Source organism: Papilio xuthus, unplaced genomic scaffold, assembly GCF_000836235.2.
Source record: "Papilio xuthus unplaced genomic scaffold, Pxut_1.1 DF825928.1, whole genome shotgun sequence".
Lineage (NCBI taxonomy): Eukaryota > Metazoa > Arthropoda > Insecta > Lepidoptera > Papilionidae > Papilio > Papilio xuthus.
Genome location: NW_013532721.1, coordinates 8,298,395 through 8,310,805, shown reverse-complemented (window position 1 = coordinate 8,310,805; position 12,411 = coordinate 8,298,395). Strand labels below are relative to the sequence as shown.

The window sequence follows — 12,411 nt, the reverse complement described above, 5'->3', positions numbered from 1 at the left end:
GTTTCATTAAAAAGACGATAAACACATTTTGTTTTCAATGCTTGGAAAAATATAAAATACCCCTTGACAAAAAGAACAATGATAAATGAAGCGTTTAACACCTCAAATGTTCTCGGAAACACTAAGCTTTCTTTATAGAAGGGTTGATTCAGACCGCGGGGCTCGATTTTGGCATAAGTCATTAACCCCCTTCCGTAATTAGTTGACGCAAACGTAAAAGTTTGTCGTTTTCGTTTGGTTGCGGCCGTTTTATCTGACCAGTGGCGTGAGAGAGTCGTTCCACTGATTTGGTATGCTCATCAAGTGCTGCAACTTGCGCGGACTAGGACAAGTTTAATACTTTAAAAGGTAATGCAATAAAGGCATTATCTTCATCCATTGTCCTGATTAATTTCCATGTTGTATATTATGTCAAAAATATCTGATACTTATTTTGTTTATGTACTTACGTAGATTTATTTAGAGCGATTGTAGTAAGATGGATAAATTAACAGTTTTATCTAAATGTTTAATAAGAAAATATAATTTCAGGACAGATAAAAGATCTGAATTTAATTAACACATATTATATAACGTAAATAGTAAACATTTTAGCACATAGTCCAAATTTTAATAAAATGTTAACGAATATAATGGCGCAATACCAACCATTTAGAATGTATTTGAGTATTAATTTTGAGTAAAACTGATATGACATTTATGACGATAATTAAGCACAGCAGCTATGTCCGGAAAGCGATCGGTCCGGCGCTGTCGGTCGCACAAATTCCGGCGACAGCGGCCGACCGGACGAACTCGGGGCGAAGCGTTAATATCCTTGTTATTTGGTAGCTTCACTTTAATTAATAGGTTTTTTTATAATTTTTAACTTGAATTATAAAATATTTACAATGCTAAAAGGTTTTTTATCTACACGATATGTATTTATGATTCTATTCTATTGTAATCTCTTGCAGCCTAAATTACTTGGTGATTTTAAATAGTGAAGTTTGTTCGTATTTTGCTTTAAGTGCGAAAGGGACCTACAAAATTTTTCTAGATCTTAAAAGGTAACAATCGTATCAAATAATGTATTAATAGAATGGAGATTTAGTGATATTAAAAACAAAAGTATAGTAATTACATTTTAAAAAGAACCTTGCTATTTATGTGTGTGACCACAGAACTATTGGGGTCGTGAGTTAATATCCGCAAGTGATCCGAACGAACCTCGCGCACACCGTTTCCTATTGTTCTCACTGAAATATTGCTAAATGCAGGGGTAATAAACATTTTTTTTTAATTTCGATTTATTTTTCATGCTAATGATATTTGCTATGCTATACAAGTTGTAAATATTTTTTAACAAAGAAATAGATTTTTTTGTACCAATGTGAACAGCAGAAAATAATACTTTGTAATTATTCATTTCTCATTAATTGTTTGTTAAATAAATATCTAAACAACCTATAGGTAACATGATATTCATTTTAAATTAAAATTCCTTCACAATTATATTAAAAACGTATTAAGAAAACATGCCCAAATGTTTGCGTCCCCTGCAAACCGTCCGCGCTGTCATTAATTCAGGCAATCGAGTATTGTTTCCTGTGTACCCGCCGCGGCCGATCGTTCGTTCCAATTTCAACTTTAAAACACGTCTCCTTGCCTTTTCTCTCTTACGAAGAACGAGAGAGACATGGGAGTTTCCACGGGAAATTCATTGTGGAGGCAGCGGCGGGCATCCGGAGTACAGTGAAAAAAGCTTTGGTTACAGCGCCGCTGTATTGTCCCTTTGTGTGAGAGATTAATGATGTTCGGTTGTTTGTTGGCGCTATTGGTTATTTTGCGGATTGTTTCGACTCGAAATATGCGCTTAAAAAGCGCCATGTTTGTTACGCGCCGTTGACTTTATGGGACTGCCCGGTCAGATTTGTATATAATGACCAAATAAAGCTGGTCATTTACTTTAATGGTACTATGTAGACATAGACCACCTTAGCAACGGTATTTTTATTTACATTTATACTTGTTAACATATAGGAGATGTAATTGATACAGATATTTGAGGCTAATCTTTTTAATTTGTAATTAATTTTAACATAACATTCACTACATATGTAAGTTTTATATTAACTTTTGGTTATCCATATATTTCTACTGACTATAAAAATCGTATAAATTTAATCATGTTTAAAATACTGCGTCGTTTGAATTTATTCGTACAATGTCTCCACAACACAAGCATAGCATTATGCTGATAGCAATAAAATATTGACAATACAGTCAATACAGTATGAAGATAGCGCCGCTGCGGGGAATATGCGGACGAAATGGTAATGTTCAAGCAATTTATTACTTTGAAATGGTATTTTATCTAAAATATTCAAACCTTTATCAAATAGCTAATAAACCTTAATATGTTGTTTCAATATTCAAAATAAAAATTCCAAAAAAAAAACCTTTTTTATAAGAGATGGGGGCAAACGAGCAGCGGGAACACCGAGGTGTTCGTCGACGCACATGAACATCTGCAATACCATAGAAACTGCAAATGCGTTGTCGGCCTTTGAGATGGTGGTACGCTCGCTTTTTGAAGGACCCTAAGTCGTAACAGTTTAGTAATACCGCCGAGATATTTATTTATAAATAGCATCAAAAACTAAACCAAAATAGATACGGCAAAGAAATAAAAAATAAAGAATGAAGAGATACATAGCAAAAGTAATTGCATATACCACTTCGAGTTTCTCAAAACTCACTCTCATAATAAGACTCAGAGTAAGTCATGAGTTGACAAATGCAATCGTCCGACTTATAGAATGAGGCTGTTCATCAAATAAACAATCAACTAAAACACGTTGCGGATGGATCATAAATCATGTATCAGACGCCATCACGACGGCGACGGAGTTACACGTCACATGCTCATACTTTTGTCTAAGGGTGAGATACATATATTTGAAAACTATTGACTTTAACCATGACTGTATACGGTTTTCAACGTTAATACATTACTAACATTTTTTGATTGTTATTCATAACCATGTGATAGCACAATAATTGGAAGGCGATATTGATTGGAGAAAAAAGCTTTTCTACAAAAAATGTGTGATTTTTGAAAAGCCACTTAATCTCCATTTAACATTTTGTCTAGGAGTTATAAACTTTTTAAAAGTTATAGATTCAAGGTAAAAGGAAACTTCTAATCTCTATATTTGTAGGTCTTTTTTTAATAGTATGAGCAAGCGGACACTTGAATTCGCAAAAATTTACAAAGTCACCAACTTCTCTATTGAGGCCCCGACTTCTTTTTAGCTTTTTGTTTGAAACCAAAAATCGCAAAAGAATTACACCTTGCAACTATTCGTTTTAAAACTAATCCTTTTTTACAGCTGAAGATTTTAAGCAAGTCACTTTAAGTATTATTTTAATCTCCCGCGTCCTCGCGTCACTTCATGCATCACAGTAATGCGGCAATGGATTTATGGCGCCAAATCGACACCGTAATGGGACATACATAATTCGATTTTATTGCCAATCGAAAAACTTGCGAGGCGGGCTATAACTTTAAAGATCTTTTAAGATATTGAATCTTGGGACTTTAAAAATACTTTGCGAAGGAGATTAAATGAATATCATCGATTTCTAAAAACAGTTTAAAATAATAGCTTCAAAACAAAAAACAAAGACTTGTAGCCTTTGATTTTTTCTATTAAACAATTATTAATCATTCTAATTTTGAATTCCATTTCACCATCTTTTTCAAATTAAGTCTACTTCTACATGCAATTAAATCATTTTTATAGAAACAAGAAATTAAATTAAAATAATTTTTAAATTATCAAAGTAAGTAAACATAATATATCAACGGCAGGCACCTTTCTTTACACGTAAGGACACAAAATATTGGGCGGCATTGTTCAAAACTACGCACTACACAACACGCCGGAAGGGGCCAGGAAGTGCGTTAGTTTGGACCTCCTCATATTTGTTAGTTAATACTATTGTTTAGTTTCGTTAGTTTTCAACATAGTTTATTTATGTTACATTGTGTAATAAACCCGGAACGTACTTCAAAATGTAGCAGTAGGTATTTTTACATGAAAGATAAAGGCAAATGGAACAAAGTTTGAAATTGACCAATCTCAGCAACATACTAAGGCATTATTTAAGTTCCTATTTGAAGAAAATATTTTTATATGGAACTGAACTTTGCTACGAATACCAACCAACCATGCATAGCTACGTATGCTACACAAACTACGCATAGTTTTTATTCGTAGCAAGGATCAATTCTAACTATAACTGTAACGAAAGTAAATACACTCTAAATAATTCTCTAACAAAATATGCAAATCTTCGGAAGCTTTTTGCAATTGGACAAATTAAATTCGAAGTAATATTTCACGGTGCTGGCTGAACTCTACATATTTTAATTTAAGGTAAATTATAATATCAGAGCCTCTCTCTGCTTTCACTGAATTAGCAGATGTCCGCCGCTGCCAGCGTACACAATTACAACTAAGAATGATTTATTTTATCTTATTTACATTTTATATTCTTCAGACGACATTATTATGGATATTTATTAGGTTCCTTGTTAAAAAGGATAGTTACTTTGATTATTTTATATCTTAATCATCACTATATATTTAATGATGTTATTGTCGCTTTCAGAATTGTTAAATATTTATTAACAGGGTACTTTAATGTAGATTTACGCTTAAAGACTACTTATGTGACCGTTAACCTAACCTAAGTGTGCTAATTATGACAAGGCAGACATAAATGTTACAGCCCTCTAATTACAACTGTAGCGTACATGCATGATTTTGTAAAAATAATTACGCCTGAAATGTGATTTTAAAGTTTACTAACTAACACGTTGTCACTTTAATTATTTACACATATGTACATAAATGTTATATACACCAGAACAATTGACAATTTCACTAATATCTTCAGATATGTATAAGATTGAATAATCTATATTACATATATATAAAAGAAAATCGTGTTAGTTACACTATTTATAACTCAAGAACGTCTTTACCAATATGGCTGAAAATTGGTGAGGAGGTAGCTTAGAGCCGGGAGAGACGGACATAGGATACTATTTATTCATTTTTTTAATTTTTTTTTCGAATTTATGCCTTGAAGAGCTGCTTTTTATTTAACTTATCTATAAATTAAGTTTTATTATATACCCACGCGGACGGAGTTGCGGGTGACAACTAGTAATTGAATGAAATACATATTCATTTTTTAAATTATGAAAAACGCTTCTTACGTAAACAATGAAAGCTTCTTAGAATTCAAGCCTGAGACAGTTAAGAGCTTCGAGTCTATTTAGCATATGAATTAAATTCAGTGAAATATGGTTTAAATTAATATGGATATATGCCGCCGCGTATAGCAATAGGTGTGTTCCACTTGGGCTTTTACAAATATGAGTGACAAAAGTAAACCGTCAATATTATAAAAGATTGTGTAAGGTAAAATTTATCAATTAAGTGTATTTAAAATTATAGAATATTATAATATTATAGAAATAGTCAGTGCGTAGATAAAAAAAAAACTTTATTAGTAGGCTATGTATTTTTCCAGATCTATGTTTTGCATCTATGCCAAATTTCATCGAAATCCGTTGAGCTGTTCCGGAGATACATTTTAACAAACGGACATAAATCGTATTATATTAAGGTAGTTTTTGTTTGAACCACAATTATTTTAAAATAAATTATCTTTTGTAAAGTTCAATTTGTAGCTTAATGTTTTGTTAGTATTACAGAAAAATAAAAAAACCCATATTCGGCTTCATTGTAAACTGTTCATATTGTGTATTTCTTGAAATAATAGTGCTTTGGTTACAATACGAACAAACCCTTAAGTCGAAAATAATAACGGTCTCCATTACAATATTCACTGAATAAATTATTATTTGGTCTCACTTGCTAACATTACGGAGCGCAAAACTGTATCACAATTTGTATTTGAAGAGATATACGGAATTGCGGTTATGCGGTTTACGTTACGAATTATTTAGTTTGCAATATGTATTTCAACTTAGTAACCCTAGTTTTTTCCATAAAGAATATAGTAACTTTAATAGGCGCAACACGAAAATAATTTAAAAAATGTTTTGATACTTTTAAAGGCATACTAAGATTGCTTAGGACGTTTCTATACCAGCACTGTAATTTGCTTTCGCGAGAAAAGTATGCCTCGTTAATCTTTATTCTCGTCATGCGACTTTCTACTACTCACACTATCAAAGATAAGTAACCAACGCATGCTTAGTAAAAAAATGTTATTCTAATTTCAAAGCAGACTAATTCGTTAGCGACATAACAACGTCTCGAGCGGCAATGATATTGCGGCAGTGCGCCGACTGTGACCAATGCTTTCCGTATGCTTGTCCGTTCCTTTGTCTCGGCCTTATGTCGTACTCGGCACTCGGCGGTCGGCACCAGTGGCCGGGACGCGTTCGCTGATTTATACCTTTTCCTCTCTTGTTTCTCCGCATTTTATTCATAAACATAATCAAACAAATTATTTCAAATTAAACAAACTTTTTGGTTCTATTTTTTTTATCATAAATGTATATTGGCGCCAACAAATTGTTCCTGCAGAACTGAAAACATGATTGCATATTTAGAAGTAGAAGTAGAAGTGTTATAAGTTTACAAACATTTCAATAGCGAGTAGATCATGGATGCTGCTGTACCGCGCCGCGCTGTGCTAAACACGCGCTAAACGTCGGCACACTTAATTCAATCACAGCGATCCCTATCAACAAGCACGCCTGGTTATCTCCTCACCCCAGTTCCCCCATTTACATACAAATACATACAAATCGCTACGGAACCGTAATCGGTTCCGGGTCACGTGTCTACCGCGACGAATCCTCTAAAGAGACCTTTCGTTCACGCTTAATAAAGTCACAATCTTCTCACAATACAAAACAGGCTGGCTGTATGACAGAGCACCCTTGTGTTGGAGAAAAAAAAATAGATGCGAGGGTAGAACAGATTCCAAATTTGAATTTGATTATCGAAGTGTGCCGGCTATTTATCATTCGTAATGACGCAGCGTCGGAAGGAGGACGCGTTCGCTAATATTGTAATCTTGTTAATGCGTTTAGAAATACATATTTATTGTTTACGGTTGTTCTGTGCAGCTATTTGAGCGGAAAATATTGAAGTTTTCATTGATTGTATACGACAGCTATGATAGGTTCCGATCATATTCTACAGATAGGGAGACCTTCATGCGGCATCAAAATAATACGAGATTTCACATCACAACCTACCCTAAGTTAGAGGTGTCGAGGCCTTGGTTAACCACGCTGGACCAATGCGAGTTCGTTGACTTGACATATGACTTTGAATTTCTTCGCAGATAAGTGCCGGTTGAGTCACAATATTTTCCTTCACCGCAAGAACGTAGGATTAACGTATTCGAACGGAACGGATTCGAACCCACAACATGCAAATTACAAATCAAGTACTTGACCCCTGAGCCACCGACGTTCATTAAAGCAATTTTAAGCATTGCTTCTATACTTAAATTTTATATTGTTATCTTGAGCGGTATATCTTCACACCACTATAAACAGGGAGCGAATAAGGTTTAAATGTTTCTCGCTCAGTATTACGGGTCACATCCGTCATAAGGAGTTTGCGTCTGCAAACATACTGCCATCTGTATACAGCGTGATTTAATATTCTTGTTATAAAAAATTTTAGGTTCCTCGATTTATTTAACGTCATAAATCCTACTTATCATTGGCGCTAAGTTGTAGGCAGGTTAAATAATCTTAAACGTGTATTTAGTGACCTCCCTAATTATTGTTTAATGTGTTGATGTCTAAAGTACATCATACAACAGGGTTTAAATTAAGAATTTTATTGTTCCAACTTTAAGAAAATATAGGTAAATCTCTAATACATAAAATCTTTAAAAAATATTATAATACTTTAACTTTTTTTTTATTAATTGTAAATTTTATTGAAAAGTTGTCTTCTGAATAGGACACTCTGTAGTCAACAAAACACAAGGGAAGCTCTGTCCCCAATATGAATATTTTATATTGAATTACTCGCGCTTCGGCGGTCCGGCAAAAATATTGTCCTCGGCGTACTTGTCGCCTACATTTTGTAAGTTTTCTTCTTCCCAAATAGTATAACTACAATTTAGAGAAAAAATTGTTTAGATTTATTTTGTAAATAAGATTAACTATTCTAAATTTGTAGGTCAAGATTACTAATGTATAAAAGACTTAATATATAAGTTCAAAATACTCTGGGATGAGATTTTTTCTATTTCAAACTGAAGAGACGAACACGACCAGTGAGACCTTGCAAGAAATAAGGCTGATAATATTATCAGGTTTTAACACACCAAAAAGGGTCAGTTTCATTTCTCTTCCTTTATTTTTAAAGTTATTAGGCAAAAAAGGGACTTTTATGCAACTCCAGTCAACTCACTGAAAAACCTCGAAATGGTAGAATACTTGCCTTCCAACCTTTATAAAATTATTAAGGTAGTCTTCGTCCTTTTATAATCGGAAAATGTTCATTGTTGTCAATGTTTAATCAAAAACAGTGAGATTTCCCACCACAATTCACAACGGCGAGCGGTGCAATGGCTTGTAGTGAACCATATCTCGTCTATATAGACGAGATGTGGGAACAAAGTCGTTCGCAAGGATTTCGACACGCCTCGTTCCGACACGCCTGCTCCGACACGCGTGTTCCGACACGCTAGTTTGTCCTGAACCCTCCTGTTTAGTAACTAACTTTAACATTAATCTCGAAATGTGATAATTTGTAAAATAATTATAACAATTGATTGAATATAAATAAATAAATTATAGTCAGTAAAGTAATGGTAACCGAATAGTTTGTGGGTCCTTAAACACAAATTTCTTGGTCAGAAAAGTTTTAAATAGCGTAATATATAAAAATATCAATTCTGATGTACATCAGTACGTACTGATTATGTCAATATATTTTTGTAAGTTACTTTAACCAAATGAATGAATCTTCTTCTTATAATTTATAAAACAAAGTTTAGAATGTCGGATTTCGACAAAAGTCGTCGTTTTAGAAAAAATCTCTATTTAATTTAACTCGTACAGATCAATTTCGAACTGACCTAGTAATTAATGGACGAATAAACTTACACATTATGAAATAAATTGTGGAACATTAACACGCTTTGTGACCGATGCGGGAGAGAAAATCTTGATAGCTTTATCGACTTCCCCCATTTGAATTAGTTTTGCTATGCCGTGTTAGTTGCTGGGATGTAACAATAATGGATGAGATAAGTAAAGAGAGAAAATCAAAGATACTTATAAATTAATTTTATTTAGAACGTGGTAAACAATAAGCTTATAGAGGGCTCGCTATGTGCTCAAGAGTTAACATTTCGAACTGTTTCCTGCAGGCGTCATAATAAACAAAATTGTTTTTTTAAAAAGACAAGAAGAAAACAAAAGGTGTTTATTTTAAAAAGTGATTTTATTATTCATTTCGTTACATCTCCAGTTGGATGAGGGATGAAAAACACATATTTTTTATTTTACATAACTTATTTAATGGCCTATCAAATAAATATTTACAAAATAAATACTTATAACTAATATTGCACAATGGAATACAATTAAATAACAACAACGAGGTGAACCCATTAAAATGTTTAACATGTTTTATGTGACATGGTTCTAAAAGGTTTACTATAACATATAATTTCTGAGTAAGAACATCTTTTTCGAAGTAAACGTCAAACATCTACAAAGCAATTCACTTAAGAACGGAACCGTTGTGAGGATAAAACTGTTTGGCTTTTTTATTATAGTTCGCTGGGGATACGTCATCCATGTCCCCTTCTTTGTCCTGGTGCGCTGTCATGTGCCGCGTCAGGTGGTGTCTCTCCCTGAAGCTCTCGTTGCACACGGGACATTTCAGCTTCTCTTCTCGTTTCCTCCTATTGGGGTCACTGGTTGTTTCACTTTTGTGGTGAGTCCTCATGTGGTACACCAGGTCGGAAGTCATTCGAAAGCTGATGCTACATTTAGCGCACACGTTCTGTGCCGGCAAAGAGAACGCAGCTAACGTCGGTGGCAACAGAGTGCTTAGTATAGCTGCTGCGGGATTCGCTATCAGTGGACTGACGGACTCCCGTGGCGAGACTGGGAACTTCATAAAGTCGGCGTTCGGTTGTTGGAAATTTTGTACACCGAAAGGGTACGACGATCCTGCCTGTAAGTACGGTATCTCTGGTCTAAATGGCAAAAAGTTCATTTTGTTGGGTGATATTTGCGATGTTTTAGGTTCTGGTTGCTTTCCTTGGTATTCCATGCCTTTAAAGTTCTGCGTTCTTTGGGGCAACATGCTCGATTCTGGATAGTTAGGGGAAGAAGATGGCACATTATGGCCTTTGAAGAAACTGTTACCGTTTAAGAGGTGTGCGGGGCTAATTAAATTGGTGAAAGCATTTGCTTTATTGAAGGCGTTAGCGGGAGGACTCGAAGCCGACAGTGGCGGGCTAATGGAGTTCTGATAATGAAGGTTGTCAGGACTTACTGAGGGATTCGGTGATCGGACTGTGAAGTTCGACACTTTAGTGAAGGCGCTTTTAGGTGACATGTCTTGAGATTTTTCGCCGAACCTGTTATCGTATCTCGCTCTTGTTTGCATGCTTATCAATGTCGGATCATCGAATATTTTACTTTTATATTCGGGTAAAAATTTTGGCCTGGCTGCACTTTCGTTGGAATTTGGGCGGCTTCTAGATCGTTCAGAGGTATCAGAATCGCTAAAATATGTGGATTTACTTGGATATTCATCTGTTCCGACGTCTATGTTAATATCTGATCCGAAGCCAGGTGAAATATTATTATTAATCCGTACCCGGTCTTCGTCCTGCTCCTTATCGTCAAGTACGTCGATGGACAGATCGTGGTGTTTGTATACTTCCGTTGCTCTTTTAGCCGGCTGTTCCCACTCTTCTGTGCTGAACAACTGCTTGGAAACTCTCAGTTGCCGCTCCGGCTGCTTCTGTCTAACTTTGTCATCCGGCATCATGAGGAAAGCGACGTCAAAAGATCGTTTCGAAGTTTTGTTCTGGTTCAGTACAGTAGTTTGCATTTCGCTCTTCGATATTTGCGTCGATCGCGCACTTTCGACATTAAAATTAGTCTCCTTGGCGTCCGGGGACGGCTCTTTATAATTTTGAAAATTATTTTGAACGTCCATTGTCATTGTTTTTTCATTTAAAGAAACTTACACGAACTCAAACTTTTGACACTTGTATCGGAGTTGAGAGGTGGCAAGACGCGTGCGTACTACCCGTCGGTAACTTTACGAATGCGAGCGCAACATAAGGGTGGAAAATATATAAGTGGGGTTAAGAACTACCCTTAGCGGGGCCTTTTAAGTCGCGTAGGCGTGGTAACGGGCCAATGGAGAGCGAGCAGGGGGGCGGGGAAGGATTGTACAGACCAATGGCCGCCGGCCGCGGCAACGGCAAGTGAAGCTCAATTAGCGGGTCAAGATAACTGGCGCGAATTGAGAGCGCATTGAGTAGTAGGGTCAGATCGACAAAGACAGTATGATGTGAGTAACGGGTGCCGGCTTATTTCTCCGTAATGTGTACTGTTGGAATAAAATAAGTTGATTTTTTAGGAATTCTAAGGTTATTGGCTGTCGGTATCTATTAAAACATTTTTTTGGGATAAATTGTTATTGTTGCGCGACTCGATTTTTGTTTGAAAATCTTTTTAACACTCGTTTAGTTATTTTTTTAAAATATATATTTTTTTTAAATGTCAAATAAATTGTTTAAAGAATGAAAACTTATATGAAACTTTACATAACTGTAAAGTTCTGCTGTACTGTTTCGAGGACCTATTATTTTTTTTTGCAAGATAAATATGGAGATAAAAATAAATACAAGAAATATAAAGTAATTTTCTCTTCTTTTCTATTAAAAATATGTTTGTAACTACCAATACAAAGCCATTAAAACCCCTAAAACTTTGTCTAATAAAATGTCAATGTTTACGATTTCTCAGTAAGTAAAGGCGAAAGTTTGTCTAGTATTGCCTTAATCGCGAAGTATCCAATTGTTGCAACCAAGTTTAATCTTTCTTCCATCTTTATCTTCACCAAACAAGGCACTAGAAAAACTCCAACCGTTAAGATCGCAATAAATATGTTTTATATGTCGCATAAAAAAATGATACTTCGTCCATAGACGGCGCAACCCCCGAGTGTATGGATGAGATTGCGAATAATGCTATTAACACAGACGCTTCTTCTCAAATTGATATCCTACTAGATAACGAAACAAATTAAAATAAACCTTAAAATAATGATACCAAAACCGAAATTCTATTAACAAAACTCAAAGCTAATACAA

The 12,411-nt window shown here is 34.9% G+C and overlaps 1 protein-coding gene across 1 annotated transcript; it reads right to left on the bottom strand.

Moving 5' to 3' along the window:
- Positions 1 to 9,791: 9,791 nt before the first annotated feature.
- Positions 9,792 to 11,252, bottom strand: LOC106125103 (uncharacterized). Its single transcript, XM_013322182.1, has one exon. The coding sequence runs from the start codon at positions 11,250 to 11,252 to the stop codon at positions 9,792 to 9,794; it is 1,461 nt and encodes a 486-aa protein (XP_013177636.1).
- Between the last annotated feature and the right edge of the window lie 1,159 nt (positions 11,253 to 12,411).